This window comes from Aquarana catesbeiana, linkage group LG07 (assembly GCF_042186555.1).
Source record: "Aquarana catesbeiana isolate 2022-GZ linkage group LG07, ASM4218655v1, whole genome shotgun sequence".
Classification (NCBI taxonomy): domain Eukaryota; kingdom Metazoa; phylum Chordata; class Amphibia; order Anura; family Ranidae; genus Aquarana; species Aquarana catesbeiana.
Genome location: NC_133330.1, coordinates 24,556,561 through 24,577,727, shown reverse-complemented (window position 1 = coordinate 24,577,727; position 21,167 = coordinate 24,556,561). Strand labels below are relative to the sequence as shown.

The following is a 21,167-nucleotide window of genomic DNA, read 5'->3' as shown; positions in this document are numbered from 1 at the left end:
TTGGAGAGGTTTGTGCTAGGAAGGGGGATTTGGGGGGGGTTGTGCTAGGAGTCGGGATTTGTGTTAGAAGAAGGAATTGGGGGGGGGGCAGTGTTGGTAGGGGGATTTGTGCTAGAAGGGGGTATTTGGGGGGCACTAGGAGGGGGGGGGTTTGTGCTAGAAAGGGGAATTTGGAGAGAGGAGCGTTACAATCTAAGATCACTGAACTCTACCGCACAGACTATATTTTAGGGCTTTTTCAGGTAACGTGCAAATTTGACTTTTGTAGTTGCACGTGGGAGCCATTATTTCTTAATGACACCCCAACGCATCGCATCCAGCAAATGTGTGTATGTTTGCACTCATTAACAAAAAAAATACGACATGCGTAAACACGCAAAAAAGCACTTGCTCCGACGCACCTCCTGGTGTGAACGAGCCCCCAGACTGGTGTGCCCCGGGACTGTGCACAGTTCTAAAGGGTGCCTTGACTGAAAAAAGGTTGAAAAACACTGGATTAGATTGCCATCAGAAACAGGTATGTGACATGACCAGACCAAAGGTAATGCCGTGTACACACGGTCCGACTTTTCCTCTACAAAAGTCCGACGGACGCCGACGGACAAAATAGGGCTGACAATCCGATCGTGTGTGGGCTTCCCCGGACTTTCAGCGGACTTTTGCAGCCGCAAATCTGACGGAATTTAGATTTGGAACAGGCTTCAAATCTTTACGTCGTAACTACACCAGACCCAGAAATCCGCTCGTCTGTGTGCTAGTCCGACGGACAAAAACCCACGCTAGGGCAGCTATTGGCTACTGGCTATCAACTTCCTTATTTTAGTCCAGTGTACGACATCACATACGAATGCGTCGTACTTTTGTGTGATCGTATATAGGCAAGTCCGTTCGTTAGAAAGTCTGCCGCAAGTCCGCCAAAAGTCCATCGAAAGTCTGTGGGATGGGCTGTCGAACTTGTACCCGAAAAGTCCGACCGTGTGTACGCGGCATAAGGCTATGAAGGCTGTTGTTTATGACCACTAGCTAAAGAAAGCCTTCTTGACATGCTCTATTCATATTTTGATAAACTTCTTTCCTGTAGTAGTGCAATCAGCAGATTTAGGGCCTAGGTTGATTGTCTTCTGTTCTGTTTGCTTCAGAACTGCTTAACTCCGCATGCAAGCAGTGCCTGGAGGAGGTCCATTAGCAGTCAAAGTGAAAAAGGCCAAAGTGCCCCCCCCCCCATGAGCTGTGACCTGCTTCAGCGGCATAGATGTCTTAATCCAATCAAATGCAGGTCAGAAGGAGGTCAACTGCACCTGTCAGTGAACCCTAAATGACCTCAGAAGTGTCTCAAACAGGTGTCAAAAGCAAACTGCATGTACCAATTGACACAAGTCCAAAGCCCGTTGACCAGTGGCAGCTCGTCCATCAAGGACACAGGGGCGCCGCCCCCCTAATCCATGCACCCTGCCCCTAATCTACATGCAGGCGGAATTGATTTCAATGGGGTTTTTTTTTTTTGAAGCACGAGATTAGAGCCTGAGGTTCTAATTGGCTTCATAAAAGGACTGCGCCCTGAGCCCACCCAGTTGTGTGACAATAGCTAATTAATATTCATTATTGTCTTCCTGATTCTCCTCCCGGGCAATCAAGAAGCGGGTCCTAAGACCCGATTGGCCTAGAGGAGAAGCAATCGTATTGCTCGTAATGAACGTCGCGCCCAGGGAAGGAGGAGGGAAGCCGCCGAGGAAGCTGCCATGAAGCCTGAGACGCAGGGTGAAGTTACCGTCGAGGAGGAGGAGACATAGGAAGTTGCCTGTGACCTAGATGGGGTAAGTGTGGAGCCGACTGGGGGGGGGGGGGGGGATGACGACGGGATGTCTTGTTGTTCCCCCCCCAAAATGTACAGCACCAGCCGCCACTGCCATTGACACAGGCCCTTACCCTGCAGAAATTTTGGGTTGGTAAATTGCAGTGGAGTTCTACACAAATGTCAATAAAAAAAGCTATATTTAGTCTTGTTGGGATTATTATTATTATTATGATTATTATACACAATTTATATAGCGCCAGTAGTTTACGCAGCGCTTTACAATGCAGAGGGGGGACAGCACAATTACAGTACAGTTCAATACAGAAGGGACAGGAGGGCTCTGCTGGTAGAGATTACATTCTAAAGGGAAGGGGTGGTGGTACATAAGGTAATAGATGCGGGGAATGATTTGATGGGGGTGGGATGAATAAAAAAGGAGTACCAGATCAACCGAAATTCTGCTTCATTCTGCTTCAGGTTCCTTTCTGTGCTGAAATACGCCCCTCCCTTTCTAACCGTTGAGACCATAAGCAACTTATGCCGCATACACACGTTCGGACTTTTCAGCTACAAAAGTCCGACAGCCCATCCGACAGACTTTCGACAGACTTTCGACGGACTTTTGGCAGACTTTCAACAGACTTTCTAACGACTGTACTTGCCTACACACGATCACACCAAAGTCCAACGGATTCGTAAGTGATGACGTACACCGGACTAAAATAAGGAAGTTGATAGCCAGTAGCCAATAGCTGTCCTAGCGTGGGTTTTTGTCCGTCGGACTAGCATGCAGACGAGCGGATTTCTGGGTCCGGCGGAGTTACGACGTAAAGATTTGAAGCATGTTCCAAATCTAAAGTCCATCAGATCTGCGACTGGAAAAGTCTGCTGAAGGTCTGGTGAATCCCACACACGGTCGGATTGTCCGCCGGATTTGGTCCGTCGGCGTCCATCGGACAAGTCCGGTCGAAAAGTCCGACCGTGTGTTCGCGGCATTATTCACTCCCTCGTTATCTCTCGCCTTGACTATTGTAACTTCCTCCTCATTGGCCTACCTCTCCGCACGCTATCCCCTCTTCAGTCTATCATGAATGCCGCTGCCAGACTCATCCACCTTCAGTGTCCACCACTCCTCTCTGCCAATCCCTCCACTGGCTTCCCATTGCCCAATGAATAAAATTCAAAACACTAACAATAACGAGCTACATCACCAATCTTATCTCCAAATATCACCCAAACTGTCCTCTCCACTCCTCCCAAGACCTTCTGCTCTCTAGCTCCTATGTCTCCTCCTCTTATTCTCGTCTCCAGGACTTCTCCAGAGCCTCTCCCATCCTCTGGAACTCGCTACCCCATTCTGTCTGGCTATCTCCTACTCTGTCCACTTTTAGGCGATCCCTGAAAACTCATCTCTTCAGGGTGGCCTATCCTGCCTCCAGCTAATAACCAAATCTTCTACTCCCCTCATCAGGTTATCTGTAAAGCTATAGGTACAACGGGGCAGTTAGATATGAACACACAATCTAACCAGCACAACTGAAGGAAATCTGGAGCAGCATTTTCCAGGAAAAGAACTGCTGTATATTCAGCAATTCCTATACTACTAATCCATCGAGACTATTTTTATAACTTTATGTTGACATCTGAGTAGTGGTGGTCCATATTAATACTGTCCCATTGACCTACCTAAATGCACTCCTGAGTTCTTCACCTGTATCAGTTCCTAATAGGTCTTAAAATTGTGGGAGATGCTTCAGCTCTGACGAAAGAGAGGGGTGGTAATACCTCATAAGAGACATACAAAGGACTACCAAGGTGACCCAAAAAACATATTTTACTGTCAAGTTTCCTATGTACAAATTTCAATTATTGGACAAATAATTTGTTTTCAAATTTGTTGTGGCAAGATACAATTTTTTTGATTTCAGGAATACAATTCAGTTTCATTGAACTTTGGTCTGAATATCATCTCGATTTGGAATGTGCTATTACCACCGATACAATGATGCAAACAGATATAATGAATTAGTGCTAAACCCAGCATTCTTGTTTATGAGCTCCCCTGTACAATATATGGCATAGCAGATATTTAAAGTCTTCAACTGAAAAATAAATCAATCATTGGGAAGGTTAAGGAGGCCAGATTTTGTCGAAACCACCTGGTTTTCTCTCAACAGAGCGTGGAAAGTTCGCTCCCGGTTTGAGATTATTTTGGTTTAACTCAAAGTTCTTCCCGGGTGGATGTTGGTCCATGCCATGTTGGTCTTCTTCGGAACTTTGACCTGTGTTTGAATTGCTTTGGTTCAGTTTTAGCAAACCCAGTTTTTGCAAGGCCTCCTGCCTAGGAGATACCTGATTATGAGCTGCCTGTGGTAGTTGCTTAGAAGACATTGATGTTTCTTTGGAAGACTCTTCGAACAAAGAAGTGCCTGGCTGTCGGACGAATCGAGCTCGTAGCTCCTGGACGTTTACACCTGACCTCATTATGGTGTCAAACTTCCGAAGATGGCTTGGGTGTGAGCTGGTGGACCTTTGTCCTGTGTCTGGAGAAACAGTGATGGAGAATCCCGTAGAGTCCTCAGAATAAGACTTTACAATCTTCATCTTGGATGGCGTGTGGACATGTTCTGCTTTCTCTGACAACTTGACGCTTTCACTCAAACTTTTCAACTTTGTATTTCGATCTTGAAGGCTTGCTGTTGAATTCCTCAAGTGCTCACCGGTATCTGGAGAACACAATATAAAAAATTTATTTTCAGCCAGTAATAATTCATCAACATGGATTTTATCAGCTTGGAGAGTGACCTCTAGTGAATTTTTCTCCACAAAAAAATACTTTTAATTGCTACGGGGTCATGTTTCGGTTTCACCGTACTTGTACATGTTTTGTAAATAAGAGTGTCAGAAAAGAAACAATTGCAGTTACAAGTCTGGGGCATCATTATTCCAACTACCTTTTTTCCCAGTGCAGTTTTTATATATTTCCTAAACGTGCAATGCAGCAAAGTCATAAGGAATAGGAATCATTTTTTTTTAACAATCGTGTAGACATTGAGGCACCCAAATACTCAAGAAAAAATAAATAAATAATAATTTTCTTATGTGGCTTCTTTGTCCCGTTCTCTATTTTTCTTGTAATAAAACATGTTTGTGTATCAACAGTAAAAATAATAGTACACTACCCGCAATAAACCTACGCCTGAGGTTGTAATTCTGAACCTAGATTCAGACACAATTAAACTTACCCACTTCAATACCGGGCACTTTCACCCCCTTTTCTGACCAGGCCAATTTTCAGCTTTCAGCGCCATCGCACTTTGAATGACAAATTTATATCATTTTTTTGTCACACAAATAGAGCTTTCTTTTGGTGGTATTTAACCACTTTAGCCCGGGAAGATTTGGCTGCTGAATGACCAGGCCATTTTTTGCGATACGGCGCTGCGTCGCTTTAACTGACAATTGCGCGGTCGTGCGACGCTGCACCCAAACAAAATTGACATCCTTTTTTTCCCACAAATAGAGCTTTCTTTTGGTGGTATTTGATCGCCTCTGCGGTTTTTATTTTTTGCGCTATAAACAAAAAAAGAGCGACAATTTTGAAAAAAACACAATGGGGGTTATTTACGAAAGGCAAATCCACTTTGCACTGCAAGTGCACTTGGAAGTGCAGTCGTTCTAAATCTAAGGGGTAGAGCTGAAATGAGGGGAAGCTCTGCTGATTTTATCATCCAATCACGTGCAAGCTAAAATGCTGTTTTTTATTTTTCTTGCATGTCCCCCTCGGATTTACAGCGACTGCACTTCCAAGTGCACTTGCAGTGCAAAGTGGATTTTCCTTTATTTGTACTTTTTGCTAAAATAAACATCCCCCTTTTTTTTTTAAAAAAAAGCTAACTTTTTCTTTGTTTAGGCCGATATGTATTCTTCTACATATTTTTGGTAAAAAAAAATCGCAATAAGCGTATATTGATTAGTTTGCACTAAAGTTATAGCGTCTACAAAATAGGGGATAGATTTATGGCATTTTTATTATTATCTTTTTTGTTACCAGTAATGGCAGCGATCTGCGATTTTTATCGGGACTGCGACATTATGGTGGACACATCAGACACTTTTGACACATTTTTGGGACCATTGGCATTTATACAGCGATCAGTGCTATAAAAAATGCATGGCTTACTGTAAAAATGTCACTGGCAGGTAAGGGGTTAACACTAGGGGGCGATCAAGGGGTTAACCGTGTTCCCTAGTGTGTGTTTCTAACTGAAGGGGGAGGGGACTGACCTAGAGGAAGTGACGGATCGTGGTTCCTAGCTAATAGGAACATACGATCTGTCACTCCTCTCAGAACAGAACAGGGAAGTGTGTTTACATGCACTCGTCCCTGTTCTGCCACTCGTGCCCGCGATCGCTCGTGGCCGGCGGTCATCGCGACCGTCGGCCACGAGCATCGGCACCCCCGCTGTGCTGCTATCCCAATCCCGCGAGCCGACTTATAGCTACGATGGTTCGCGGGATAGTGCCGACCAGCTGCAGTATAATGACGGAGGCTGGTCGGCAAGCGGTTAATCACTGCTGGGTTTTGTTATATTTTGCTAAGTAAATGAAAAAAGAAAAATTAGAAAAAAACAAAAAGGCGTTTTATTTTAATTTCTGTTATAACATTTTGCAAAAAATCTTTCCTAATAAATTTACGCCAAAATGTATTCTGCTACATTTTGTGTGTGAAAATAACCCAAATCAGTGTATATTATTTATTCTGTAGGAATCCATAATCTATGGGATATACAGCATCTGAAGATCATTCAATCCTGATGTACTGACATCTGATCTCATTTCTTGAGCCCCCGAAATACCTCCCAAATGACCTCTTTTTGGAAAGTAGACAGTCCAAGGTATTTAGTAAGAGGCATGGCGAGTTTTCTGAAGTTGTAATTTTTTTTGTCACGATTTGTTGGAAAATTAAGAAATTTTAAAAATATTTTTTTTTACATACTGTTACCGGTGCAGTACAGCGTTATCATATAACGGGTGTGGCAGTGATCAGAGACACTGACTGGTGACAGTGTGTAGAAAAAAAAAATGTAAAACTTTTTTTTTCTTTATTATTTTTTTTACAAATCTTTTTTAACACACTGTGACCAGAGCAATACAGTGTTACCATAGTAACATTGTACTACTCTGGTGAAGTGATCAGGTTTGTTTTTGTTTTTTTACACATTATGATTGTTTATACCAGTGAATTTCACTGGTATAAGTGATCATTTTTACTGAATGAAACTGATTCATTCAGTGTGTTTTTGTTGTGATTAGCTGTGATTGGCCACAGCTAATCACACGGTGCAGATGGACTGCGATGGGCCCTTTCTGTACCATGTGATCACTGTGACCAATCACAGCTAGCAACACAATTGTACACAATGGATGGCATAAAAGGAAGCCACCCATTGTTTACAATTGTCATTTGATCTACTGTGATTGGTCACAGGGATCACATGGTACCGGTAGCGGGATGGTAAACTGATCAGTCACAGCTGCGTCCGATGGCCACAACCGGTGATGGATCGAGCCGTCATATGACATCCACCGATGTCAATGAAAGTCCTGCCCAGCTGTCATTTTCCTATAGGTTGGTTGAAGTGGTTGTAAACCTCAGACATAAAATAGGTCGCTGATCACCGCCATTAATAGTAAAATAAATAAAAATACCATAAATCTATCCCATAGTTTGTAGACGCTAAAACTTTTGCGCAAACCAATTAGTATATGCTTATTGGGATTTCTTTTTTTACCAAAAACATGTAGCAGCATACATATTGGCCTAAATTGATTAAGAAATTTGATTTTTTTTTTCTATCGCAGAAAGTAATAAATATTGTTTTTTTTTTTTTTAACTTGTCTGTTGTTTTTTGTTTATAGCGCAAAAAATAAATACTGCAGAGGAGATCAAATACCACCAAAAAAAGATCTATTTGTGGGAAAAAAGGCATACATTTTATTTAGGTACAGCGTCTCACGACCGTGCAATTGTAAGTTACAGTAACGCAGTGCCTTATCGCAAAAAATGGCCTAGTCATGAAGGGGGGGGTTAAACCTTCCGGAGAACAAGTGGTTAAACTTATTTCTATTATTTATTGTTTTTTAGATTTTTTATTATTATTTTATATTTATTTTTTATACATTTCTTTAGTTGCTTCCTAATTTCTGGCCTAGGCCAAAAAAAGGTCTTACATCCCAGGAGTGTTCATGGGCATTTTTTTTTTCCTTTTATCTGAAGGAGAGGAGGAGGGGTTTGCTCAGCTAAGCACACTCTCTTGCCTGTATACCTGAGCTAAGGGCAGTTGGATTCCAGGAATCATCTGCCCTTACTTAATATGGTCATGGCTAGAAATGCTAGGGGGCAGTGGCGGCACTACCAGGTCACAAAGGTCGCACTAGCAACCGGGCCCCGAAGTTCCGCCACTGTGAGGGGGCCCAAAGAGCCCAGACTGTGGCTCCAGGGTTGCTGGCTGCAGTTATGTTTATTACACTCTCTCTCTCACACTGCCAAACCCAGCACTGACAGCCCACCCCCTCTCCCACCCTCGCACGAACGGGAGAGAAGAGAGAGCTGGATGAGTTCCTCACCCCCCCCGCTCCTCTCCTGCTGTGCGTGCCCGCTGCCCCGCCCACATTCCAATCCCCGGCAGCACTGTGCAAAGGTGGGCTTTGGTGAGCAGAGACCCCCTTACATCAGAGTTCCCCTTTACACCAGAGTGAATAGCATGACCCTTTACATCACAGCCCCCTCTTTAATCAGGGCTCCCAGAACACCCCTTACATCAGATTTCCCCTTTACATCAGAGTGAACAGCGTTCCCCCTTACATCAGAGCCCCCCCTTTATTTAGGGTTCCCAAAGCACCCCTTACATCAGAGTTTCCCCTTACATTACACTCCCCAGAGCTCCTCCTTTCAGTGTAAATTCTGCAGACTCTGATGTAATGGAGGGGGGCTCTGGGAACCCTGATTAAAGGAGTATGCTGAAAACTATAATGTAAGTGGGGGCTTTGTTTACCAGGGACCCCCTTCTATCAGTGTTACCCTTTAAAATCAGAGTCTGCAGTGTTCCCCTTAAAGCGGAGCTCCACCTTTAAAAAAAATTATTAAAAGCCAGCAGCTACAAATACTGCAGCTGCTGACTTTTAATTAATGGACACTTACCTGTCCCAGGGTCCAGCGATGTCGGCAGCCGAAGCCGATCGATCTCTCGTCTCTCGGCTGCCCCCGCCTCCTTCCTCGGTCAGGGAATCAGGAAGTAAAGCGTTGCGGCTTTACTGCCCGGTTCCCTACTGCGCATGCGCGAGTCTCACTGCGCATCTTCACTGGTCCCCATTGTGTTCTGGGAACTGTGTGTTTCCCAGAACACAGGGGGGGGGGGGGGGGGCGGGTATCTGCGGCTATCTATGCCCGGAAGTGTGTGCAGATATTTGTATTAGACAGGTATCTGCACCCCCCTCCCCCCTGAAAGGTGCCATTGTGGCACCGGAGGGGGGGAGGAATCCGATGAGCGAAAGTTCCACTTTAGGGTGGAACTCCGCTTTAACATCAGAGTTCTCAGTTTTCTTCCTTAAATCTGAGTCCCCAGAGTTCTCCCTTACATTGTATGGGAACTCTGCGAGTTCAAAGGTAAAGAGGAACACTGATGTAAGGGGAACTCTGTGAGTTCAGATGTAAAGGGGAATTCTGCCAATTCAGATGTAAAGGGGAACTTTGCAAGTTCAGATGTAAAGGGGAATTCTGCGAGTTTTGATGTAAAGGGGAATTCTGCGAGTTCAGATGTAAAGGGGAATTCTGCGAGTTCAGATGTAAAGGGGAATTCTGCAAGTTCAGATGTAAAGGGGAACTTTGCAAGTTCAGAGGTAAAGGGAAGCTCTGCATATTCAGATGTAAAGGGGGAACTCTGCGTATTTAGATGTAAAGGGGAACTCTGTGGACTCTGATATAAGGGGGAAATCTTGTGATTAAATTCATATTTATATGGATTAGACATGTTATTTAATCATAAAATATATGTATAATGTATACATATAGTATATATAGGTTTGGCTTAAAGAAAATGTGGCAACCCTACCCAAGATGTCAGGAAGGGGGCCTGCAGCAGAACATGTGAAAGGGTCTTACTGCGGGACCGTAATAAAGGGCCCTTCGATAGGAGTAAAGGACCCCGGAAACAGTGGGAAGGACCCTGGGACCAGAGGTCAGGGGGGCCCTTCATTGTTTCATGCACCGAGGCCCTGAAGGTTCTAGTTATGCCTCTGCTGGGGGGGGGGGGGGGGGTCCAAAGTAATTTTGCAACAAAATAAAGCATGGAGACATGAATGGATGGGTCAGTTTGCTTTGAATCCTACAAATGAATTAAATAGCATTTCCAGTTTGTGGTGTCCTGATACGGTTAGGTTTGGCTTTGATAAATCTTGTGCTGCACATTAGCAGTCATAGATATGTCTAAGCCTCTGATTAAAAAAAAAAGGGTACATGAGATGCATTATACAGCTTCTGCTGAGATAGTAGATTGGAGTGTTGGGTTAATTAGCGACTGCCCTAAAAATATTCCACCGGAGTATTCAAATTGTCAGGTAATACATAGGACATCTGCTGCTAAGAGATGATTGTCTCGTATTACTAGAGAACGGAAGCGCATGGAGAGGAATAAACCTGGAGGAACATTTGTGTGAGCCAAGCCCAAGATCCTCATCTGTTCTGTTAAAGGGTGGCTTGCACCAAAATGCAAAGTCTGCTTATTAAATAGATTATTCTCCATTTCAAAGCAAGTGGTTCAGCCACGGTAAAGCCATACTGTTGCTTTTTAACCACTTGCTGTCTGCAATACGTATATACACATTGCGGCTTTGAAGTGGTTTCCCGGGGTTATGTCTGAAGCTATCAGCTATTTATTTTTTATTTTTTTCTTCAGCTGGCAATTCTGTTGCTCATAAAAGCTATCCAAGCGACTGATTAGTCGCTGGATCGCTTTTAGAAGCAGCGGGAGGGGACGTCTCTCCCCCTGCCGCCACTCGCCGGTGTTTTTCTGGCTTAACGGCGAGCCCAGGAAACAATCCGATGGTTCACGCGGCTGGCCATTAAGGTCAGAGACCAGATCGTCTCTAATCACCTCTATGATCTAGGAGGACCGGAGCATTGTCATTACGTCAAATCCAGGCTAGGGCGAAAGTGAACAATTTTTTACATTTTTTATCATTGGGTTTCAAAAGTAGAGGAGAAATGTGGGGCCTTATAGACCCCAGATCTCTCCATAAAGGAGACCTGTCATCCCTTGTATTACCAGATCGTCTCTAATCACCTCTATGATCTAGGAGGACCGGAGCGACGTCATTAGGTCAAATCCAGGCTAGGGCTGAAGTGAACATTTTTTTTTATTTGTTGTATCTTTGGCTTTCAAAAGTAGAGGAGAAATGTGGGGCCTTATAGATCCCAAATCTCTCCATAAAGGGGACCTGTCATCCCTTATATTACCAGATCGTCTCTAATCACCTCTATGATCTAGGAGGACCGGAGCGACGTCATTACGTCAAATCCAGGCTAGGGCGAAAGTGAACATTTTTTTTTTATTTTTCTATCTTTGGGTTTCAAAAGTAGAGTAGAAATGTGGGGCCTTATAGATCTCTCCATAAAGAGGACCTGTCATCCCTTATATTACAAGGGATGTTTACATTCCTTGTAATAGGAATAAAAGTGATCAAAAAAAGAATAAAGGCACAGTGAAAAAATGTAAAAATAAATAAGAAAAAAATAAATTTAACATCCCCCATCCCTCCGTACTCACGCACAAAAGCAAACGCATTCATAAGTCGCACGTGCATATGAAAGCAGTGCTCGTACCACACACGTGAGGTGTCGCCCCGAACGTTAGAGCGAGAGCAACAATTCTAGTGTTAGACCTCTTCTGTAACTCTAAACAGGTAACCTGAAAAAAATTTTGAAGCATCGCCTCTTAGAGTTTGTTGTCATTCCACAAGTGTGCGCGGTTCGAAAGCGAGACATGTTGGCTATCTATTTACTCAGCGTAACATCATCTTTTATATCTTAACAAAAATTGGGTTATATATTGTGTTTTTTTTGCATTAAAATGCATTAAAGTGTATTTTCACCAAATACTGTGTGAGATAAAAAATTGCGATCGCCATTTTATTCTCTACGGTCTCTGCTAATATATATATATGTGTGTGTATGTGTGTGTGTGTGTGTGTGTGTGTGTGTGTGTGTGTGTATATATGTGTGTATATATATATATATATATATATATATATATATATATATAAAATGTTTTGGGGGTTTTAAGTAATTTTCAAGAAAAAATACAGATTTTTACTTGTAAACAAAAAGTGCCAGGAAAGGCTTGGTCCTTGGACAGCTTTGTGTTGAATTGCATTTACTGTTATGTGTTCTGCCTATGTAGTAGGGTCTTACCGTGGTCACTGTTTGCATTTTCATCCTCGTCCTGGTCCAGTGAATCAATGGTTTCTAGTAAATACTGCAGGCACTCTTTTTCTTCATCTGTGAGGCGAGACAGGAAGTCTTCCCCCTTATAAACAGGGAGATCAAACTGTTAGACGGCAATACCAACGTTAGAGGGTACTATAATGTTAATTATATATACAGTGGAACCTTGGATTACGGGCATAATCCGTTCCAGGAGAATGCTTGTAATCCAAAGCACTCGCATATCAAAGCAAGTTTCCCCCCATAGAAGTCAGTGGAAATGAAGATAATTTGTTCGGCATTGACTTCTATTACATGCAATACCGCATGTGGCCAGAGGTGGGGGGCGCCGGAGAGCCTCGGAAATACTCGGGGACAGCTTTGCTGAACTCGGAAAGGCTCGGAAACACTCGGGAACTGAGTATTTCCGAGTGTCCCCAGCGCCCCCGCACCTCTGGCCAAATGCGTTACTGCACCGCCCATTAGATTCAATTCTGCTATTTTTGCGAGACAACACTCGCAAACCAAGACAGAATTTAAAAAAAAAAAAAAGCTGCTCGTCTTTCAAAACGCTTGTTAACCGCGTTACCCGTAAACCAAAGTTCCACTGTATAAGATAAAACCCAAATATTCCCTGTGTTTAGACTATTAATCAAACAATAGAAAAGCTGCTAGCAAAATTTGTCTTTGTGAGCAAACCAGCAGTGGTGAAACGCGTCAAGGCAGGTGATTCTGGGTGGAGCTTTTTTTAAAAAAAACAACAAACATGTTATACTTACCTGATCTGTACAATGGTTTTGCACAGAGCAGTACCAATTCTTCTCTTCTCGGGTCCCCTACCGGTGCTCCTGGCTCCTTCACCTTGACTAGTGCCCCCAATAGCAAGCCGCTTGCTATGGGGGCACTGGTACGTGCTCGCTCCCGAGCCCTGCTCTATGCATCCATAGGACACATAGAGCCATAGCTCGCACCCCCGCTCTCTCCTCATTGGCTCACTGGTTGTGATTGACAGCAGTGGGAGCCAATAGCTAATGAGGAGAGGGGGGGCTGAGGGGGGAGCAGCACACAGAAGGTTTTTTTTACCTTCTGTGAAAAAACCTTCAGCCTTTACAACCACTGTAAGGTATGCAATTTTCATCCTTTGAGGAAATAAATATAGAAGGAAGAGTTTTGGAGTGCAGCTTATATTTACTTTTGACAGAGTGAAGCAGGGCTGTGGTAGCCAGCATCTGAGTCCTCTGGTTGGATTGAAAGGAGCAAGTCTGAAGGGGAGACATGGATTTGATATGCATATAAAAACTCAGTAATAACAGCTCCAGAGATTGAGCCGTGGTTGCTTACATGATGACGTCACGCCAGGCTTCACCCTATGCTTTTTATCACGTTGTCAGGGGCATCCTATGATGAAACGCATAGGGCGGAGCCAGTCATGACATGTGGCGGAATCATGGAAGCAGCCCCGGCTAAATCTCCAGAGTTGTTTTTACTGAGTTTTGATATGCATATTAGCCACATGAATGTGCAATTTTACATTTTAATAAAAACTGATCCTTTTACACTATGAGGCTGTTTTTTTGTTTCTTCAGTATTCCCAATGAGCTGGATACTTACCTAGGAGCAGAGAAGCAATATTGCCTGGTAATTGTTTACATAGAGCTCCATTTGACCACTCAGTCCTTGGGGGTCATAGTCATTTTGTAAGCAGTTTGTGTTGCTTGTCCTGTCCTTGGTGGAGGTGTGGAAATCTGGTTCGGCAATGGAGTTGTGGAAATCTCCAGCAAACTTCCCCCATCTATGCAGCTAGTCCCCTGAAACCTCTTCTATAAGACCTTCCAGACCTCTGTAGCATAATGGCGTCAGTAAGTAAAGCGCAGGGCCAGTGGCCCTGCATTGTACTTGAGAAAACTAGGGACTGCCCACAAGCAGGAGTGGTCAAGAGCGCTGAAGCAAGGAGTACGGTAAGTATTCCAGCTTATTCCTCCTTCCCTAGAGTTATTGAGGGTAGTTCCCGGAGTCGGGCCAGTGCAGAGCCAGGTGCACAGCCCTGAACACAAACTGTCTGCATTCACGGCGGCACACCTACCCCTGTACACCTGTCAAACTTGGATGTACGGCTGTGTCCTTACACCCACTGCACCTCAATTCTCTTACATAGGCTGCCTGCACAAAGCTCCAGGTGGCTCCAAACGCATATACAATAGTCTCATTCACACTGTACAGGCCTTAGCACCCATGTAAACTAAAGAGGACCTTCAGTCTCCCCCCCCCAAAAAAATACTGTAGCTGCTGACTTTTAATATAAGGGCACTTACCTGTCCAGGGATCCAGAGATCTCCTCACCCGAGCCGATTCCTCAATTGGCTTCGGATGCCGGCATCGTAAGTAAGGGAAACACCTTTGTGAATGGTCCCGTACTCTTCTGGGACCTGTGATGTATACCAGAAGGCTGTGGGGGGGAAGGAGAGAGGCCGAATTGCAACGCATCTGACCGAAAGTGGGAGCAGGTACCGGTACCTGCTCCCCCCTCCAAAAAGTGCCAAATGTAGCAGTGGAGGGGAAGGAAAAGGCAAACAAGCGGAACTTCTCCTTTTGGGTGACGTTCCGCTCTCAGCCTAACTCATTCCGGCAAACAGTGGTACCTTATTGCTGCGGCAATGGTGGATCATGCCTGAGAAATGTGTTTCAAGACGGGCTCTTGTACCCTCTACCAGGGGAGCATGTGATAAGGTGACAACTCAGGAGGGCAGTTTGCAGACGGTCATCACCCCATCTAGAACAAAAAACCCTACAGATTTCTTTTTAAAGCCAGTCACCTCTAGGCTGGTGTCATCTTCCAGTGCCTTCTCCTCTCCTCCATCCATCATGGAACCTTTCCGTGAGAAGACTTCAGAGGCTTGACCGGCCCGGACTCCCTCTGTTCCGTCACTGTGCAGCTGGCACACCTGCAACATACAAAGCGGCGCTTAGACAAAAAAATCTTTATTTTATTAGCATTATTACACGCACTTCTCAGAGGAGGTTACTGAGCAGAGGACAATGGCAGATTCAAATTACCTTTATTGCTGTTTTGCTTCATAACACTGCCCTTGTTTATTGTGGATACGTCATTCTCTGCTCTGTACACACAACCTGAACCAGCACCCTGCATGGAGTCTCTTGTGTGTGTTGTCTATTGTCACGGTAGACTTCTTATCTGACTCCAATGATTTTAGCAAAACATACACCATATTACCAAAAGTATTGGGACACCTGCCTTTACACGCGCATGAACTTTAATGGCATCCCAGTCTTGGTCCGTAGGGTTCAATATTGAGTTGGCCCACCCTTTGCAGCTAGAACAGCTTCAACTCTTCTGGGAAGGGTGTCCACAAGGTTTAGGAGTGTGTCTATGTTTGACCATTCTTCTAGAAGCGCATTTGTGAGGTCAGTCACTGATGTTGGATAAGTAGGCCAGGCTTGCAGTCTTTGCTCTAATTTATCCCAAAGGTGCTCTATCGGGTTGAGCTCAGCCAAGTTCCTCCACCCCAAAACTCGCTCATCCATGTCTTTATGGACCTTGCTTTGTGCACTGGTGCGGAGTCATGTTGGAACAGGAAGGGGCCATCCCCAAACCGTTCCCACAAAGTTGGGAACATGAAATTGTCCAAAATGTCTTGGTATACTGACGCCTTAATAGTTCCCTTCACTGGAACTAAGGGGCCAAGCCCAACCCCTGAAAAACAACCCCACACCATAATCCCCCCTCCACCAAATGATTTGGACCAGTGCACAAAGCAAGGTCCATAAAGACATGGATGAGCATCACCTATTGGATAGCTAAGGAGTTGGCCAAAATGACAAATTAAGCCATCAACTCTCATCCTTTACCAGTGGCCAACACTAATCTTAGCACCTCCTTAAATAGCCACAAGTCCAAAAGAAGAACTAATACACTAGGCCAACAATCTCTACCCTATTCATGGACAATAGTGAACTGTACATTCTATAGCAGGGGTAGTCAACCTCAGCCCTCCAGCTGTTTTGAAGCTACAAGTCCTATGAGACATTGCAAGACCCTAACAATCACAGGCATGACTCCTAGAGGCATGATGGGATTTGTAGTTTCGCCACAGCTGGAGGGCCAGGGTTGTCTACCCTGGTCTATAGCCTTCAGTTGGGCAATACCAGTAGTTGACAGCCTGTATTAGTTCTCTGACACAGCACAACAGAAGTATACTGGTACTGGCCCAATCTCTCTGGATGCATTGTATTTTTGTAAGGTTTTTTTGAAGTTTTGTTCTAAATTAGACTGTATGGTGTCCATGCAATAGATATTGGGAGGCATTTAAAATGTTAAACTTTTTACAGCCATCTGCTTCTGCTACGTTTGGTCTCAGCTGTAATTAATTTACAGTATATGGCTGACAGTAAACACAGTAGCGTTATTCTGAACCATAGCAAGACTGCAACAAGTACTTCATAAATACGACTAAAATAGAAGCCGTTCCCACGCCTCCCCAATCTTTTGGAAGAGTGATGTTGGTCTCCTGAGGACCCTTCCTACAGTTTTTCATGCTGAATGCATGCTTTGTTTGATCGCTCTTTATTAAAATGGGAATCCGGGAAACTGTCCATTGTTCAGACATTAGATATACATCAAAAAAGATATGTATATCTATTGACTCTGGGACGTGGCACTGCTGTATCTGTAGAGTTATTGGACGCCCGTTGTGCCTCCCAATGGTCCTCCATTAGATTTATTCCTAATCTTTACATTGTTCAGACATATTGGTGGAGTCTAATGCCCTGTACACACGATAGGATTTTCCGACAACAAAACCGTGGATTTTTTTCCAAAGGATGTTAGCTCAAACTTGTCTTGCATACACACAGTCACACAAATGGTGTCGGAAATTCCGAACGTCAAGAACGCGGTGACGTACAGCACGTACGACGAGCCGAGAAAAATGAAGTTCAATAGCCAGTGCGGCTCTTCTGCTTGATCCCGACCATGCGTGGAATTTTGTGCGTCGGACTTATGTACACACGATCGGAATTTCCGACAACAAGTTTTGTTGTCGGAAAATTTGAGAACCTGCTCTCAAACATTTGTTGGCAGAAATTTCGACAACAAATGTTCTATGGAGCCTACACACGGTCGGACTTTTCGGACAAGCTCACATCCAACATTTGTTGTCGGAAAATCCTATCCTGTGTACAGGGCATTAAAGGCCCAAAAGAAATTAGACACTGGCCAGCTATGCTTGAACAATCTCGCCAGAACACATCGGCCAGCACTGGCAGCCATCGGATTCTGATCGGATGCTGGTTTTCCAGAATGTAAAAAAAAATATATAAAATATATATGAAATCCCGCGCTTGTGGAAATAAAAGGTAAGAAAGAACTGCTGCCTCTACCAATATATCCACCTATGCGGAAATATAGATTGAGTAAAAAGTATAGGAGGGTAGAAATGGCGCTGTTCTAGGGTGGAATGTGTCACACCTCCAGCCTGAGAAGTATCCCTATTGGGACCAGACGTGACAAAAAGGAATAAATCTGTTGAATATATCCCTGTGTCCTAATACAACAGTCTAAAGTGTTAAGGTACAAATAACCTCAAAGTGATTCAAATGATCACATAAATTGTGCAATCCTAATATACAAATGATCTAGGATCCGATACAACAGTCTGATGCGAGACTGCTGTGATCCAAATAAACAGACAACCGTGCAATCCTAATGTGCAAATGATCTGAGTTCCAATGCAACAAACTGGTGTGATGCTATAAAATATCATACATAGGTAAACAACAGTGCCTGCGTATAAAACATAGTGAAAACGTAAAACACTAATATCTTTCTAGTGATTCCCCCTGATGGATTATACTGAAAAAAGTACTGGTGGACTAAAAGTCCATATATCATAATAAAATTAATAAAAATAGAAAATGACAGGTGCTCTTCATAAGCTGTATTCAGTGCTTCTTATGCCCCGTACACACACGAGCGGATTTTTCGTCAGAAAAATCTTTGATGGTTTTTCCGACGGAATTCCGCTCAAGCTTGGCCTTGCATACACACGGTCACACAAAAGTTCTCTGAACTTTCGAACCGTCAAGAACGCGGTGACGTACAACACTACGACGAGCCGAGAAAATGAAGTTCAATGCTTCCGAGCATGCGTCAAATTGTTTCCGAGCATGCGTAGGAATTTTGCACGTCGGAATTGCCACAGACGATCGCATTTTCGGATAGGAACTTTTTCTGACCGAAAAATAGAGAACCTGCCCTCAATCTTTTGCTGGCTGGAATTCGGCCAGCAAAAGTCAGACGGAGCATACACACGGTCGCATTTTCCGACCAAAAGCTCTCATCGGTCTTTTGCTGGCCGAATTTCCGATCGTGTGCACGCGGAATCAGAGGTGCCCCATAAGAAATACACTCACCAGAACCCTTCACCCCACACGGAGGTATTGCGCCTTTACAGTATCTGCCACTGTGTAGCAAACAGAAAGACCTGGTCCTACTTCAGCTGGTTGTTTCCGTGTTTGCGGTGTAAGTCATAAAAAGATCTCCTTCAACTTTCCTTTTATTGCTCCCATGTGATCGTGCTGGGCCAAGCCATACGTAGAAGGAACAGGTATTTTTCTTCACTCCTCGTACACACGGTCGGATTTTCCGAAGGGAAAGTGTTCGATGGCCTTTTGTCGGAAATTCCGACCGTGTGTAGGCCCCATCAGACAGTTTCCATCGGAATTTCCATCGCACAAAATTTGAGATCTGGTTCTCAAATTTTTCCCGACAACAAAATCAGTTTGCGTAAATTCCGATCTTGTGTAGACAATTCCGACGCACAAAGTTCCACGCGTGCTCGGAATCAAGCAGAAGAGCCGCACTGGCTATTGAACTTCATTTTTCTTGGCTCGTCGTATACTTCGTACGTCACCGCGTTCTTGACGTTCGGAATTTCCGACAACATTTGTGTGACCGGGTGTATGCAAGACAAGTTTGAGCCAACATCCGTCAGGAAAAAAAAAAACATGGATTTTGTTGTCGGAATGTGCGATCGTGTGTACGGGGCAGTCAACTCCATGCGCTGGAGTGGAAGAGTGAAGAAAGATAACTGTGACAGCAATAAAAGTGATGAAAAAAAATAAATAAATGAACGCAACAATGTAAAAATTAAAAAATAAAATAATTTTTTTTTTTTACAATAAAGTTTATTGTAAGTATCAGGAGAATAAAAAAGAGGTAATGACATACAAAATAAGGTGGGTATTGCAAATACCCCAGGTGTTAACATTTAACAGGAAATGAAATATTAAAACATAGGTGTATAACAGTAATCAGGTAAATTAAATATGGCAATACATTTTGTAATTTTTATTTTTACATATAAGTAATGTGGTTGTAAATAAACAACTAATATTCACTTAGGTATAATGAATGCAATAATTTGAATAAAAAAATTAAAGTGCCCCCTATCCTCCAATGGTCACATGCGAAGGCGAACATGCACGTCGGTCACGCACGCACGCAAATAGCGATCGACCCCACACATGTGAGGTATCACCGCAAACCTCAGATCATGGGCAGTAATTCCAGCACCAGACCTCCTCTGTAAATCTAAAGTGGTAACCTGTAAAGGCTTTTAGGCCACTTTCACACTGGGGCGGGAGGAGCTTCAGCGGTAAAGCGCCCCGCGTTACCCCCGCTAGTGGCCGAGAAAGGGTTAAAAACCACCGCAAAGCGCCTCTACTGAGGCGCTTTGCTGGCGGTATAGCCGCGCTGCCCCACTGATTTCAATGGGCAGGAGTGGTGAAGGAGCGGTATACACACCGCTCCTTCTTCGCTCCAAAGATGCTGCTAGCAGGATTTTTTTTCCCGTCCTGCCAGCGCATCGCTCCAATGTGAAAGTCCTCGGGGCTTTCACACTGGAGACACAGCAGCGGCTGTTTCAGGTCAGTTTGCGGGCGCTATTTTTAGCGCAATAGCGCCTGCAAACTGCCCCAGTGTGAAAGGGGTCTTAAAGCGTCACCTATGGATATTAAAACGTATGTCATTTGTTGCGTGTGCAATTTTAAAGCAGCGGGGGTGGGACAAATTTAGATGGAGGGGGGGGTCCGTTTTTAGTCTTGCCTAGGGCAGCACAAAGCCAAAATACACCACTGGAGACAGTAAGCAAAGGGAAAATCTTCCCAATGGGACACTACAGATAGCAAAAAAAAAAAACTGTCAGGGGTTTTAACCAAAAATCGTTTTGGCTTAGGTATACTTTTATTAAATCGGGTGGTATTACCCTGTTATCACTCGTATTCAGTACGGAATGTTGGCCGGTGCCTCACAAGGTTCCTTTAATCTTTGTGTACAGCTAACCTAGCAATTGGGTCATTTCCAGCAGTACAATGCCAGAGGTTCCAGGCAATCAGAGATACAGTGGGCTATTGTGATAGCGCACAAACAATAGCTTATTCACAGGTGACTCTTCTACAAAGGCTCACAATGACAGCAAAGACGTAATATAGACGCAGAGTTATTTCCCAGGACCTGAGCGATCACAGTACAAACACTGGATAGGTTTCCTTAGCCAAACTCCCTTCTCTCTGCTCTTGGCTGACCTTTACAAGGCAGTTAAATGGCCTTTTCATCCCAATAGTCTGAATGTACGATATCCCGATAGCCATGTGCAGGTTCGGCCTCAGGAGGAGGAAATCACAGGGTTAATTATCTTTGAGGCCCCGGTAAATCCGTCTCATATGAAGAATCGGTAATGTGGCCTTAGCAATACGTTCTCATCTAAACATCTGTAATGAAAGTGGTTGTAAACCCTTCCATATACCCAGGGCCAGGGCTTTTTTTCAACGGGAACGCGGGGGAACGCAGTTCCGACACCCCCAGCACTGAAT

The 21,167-nt window shown here is 44.1% G+C and overlaps 1 protein-coding gene across 3 annotated transcripts in view; it reads right to left on the bottom strand.

Moving 5' to 3' along the window:
* Positions 1 to 3,611: 3,611 nt before the first annotated feature.
* The window catches only part of LOC141102792 (uncharacterized), a 64,189-nt gene continuing 46,633 nt past the window's right edge, over positions 3,612 to 21,167 (bottom strand). For 2 of the 3 annotated variants that reach the window (XM_073591797.1, XM_073591795.1), the window contains exons 2-4: positions 15,092 to 15,220; positions 12,267 to 12,381; positions 3,612 to 4,521 (exon numbers count right to left, since the gene is read on the bottom strand). In XM_073591797.1, the coding sequence (XP_073447898.1) occupies positions 3,926 to 4,521; positions 12,267 to 12,381; positions 15,092 to 15,142 (762 nt within the window). In that variant the 5' untranslated portion in view covers positions 15,143 to 15,220 and the 3' untranslated portion in view covers positions 3,612 to 3,925. Of the gene's footprint in view, positions 4,522 to 12,266; positions 12,382 to 15,091; positions 15,221 to 18,707; positions 18,839 to 21,167 lie in introns of those variants that run through there. The other variant, XM_073591796.1, reaches the window with a different exon arrangement.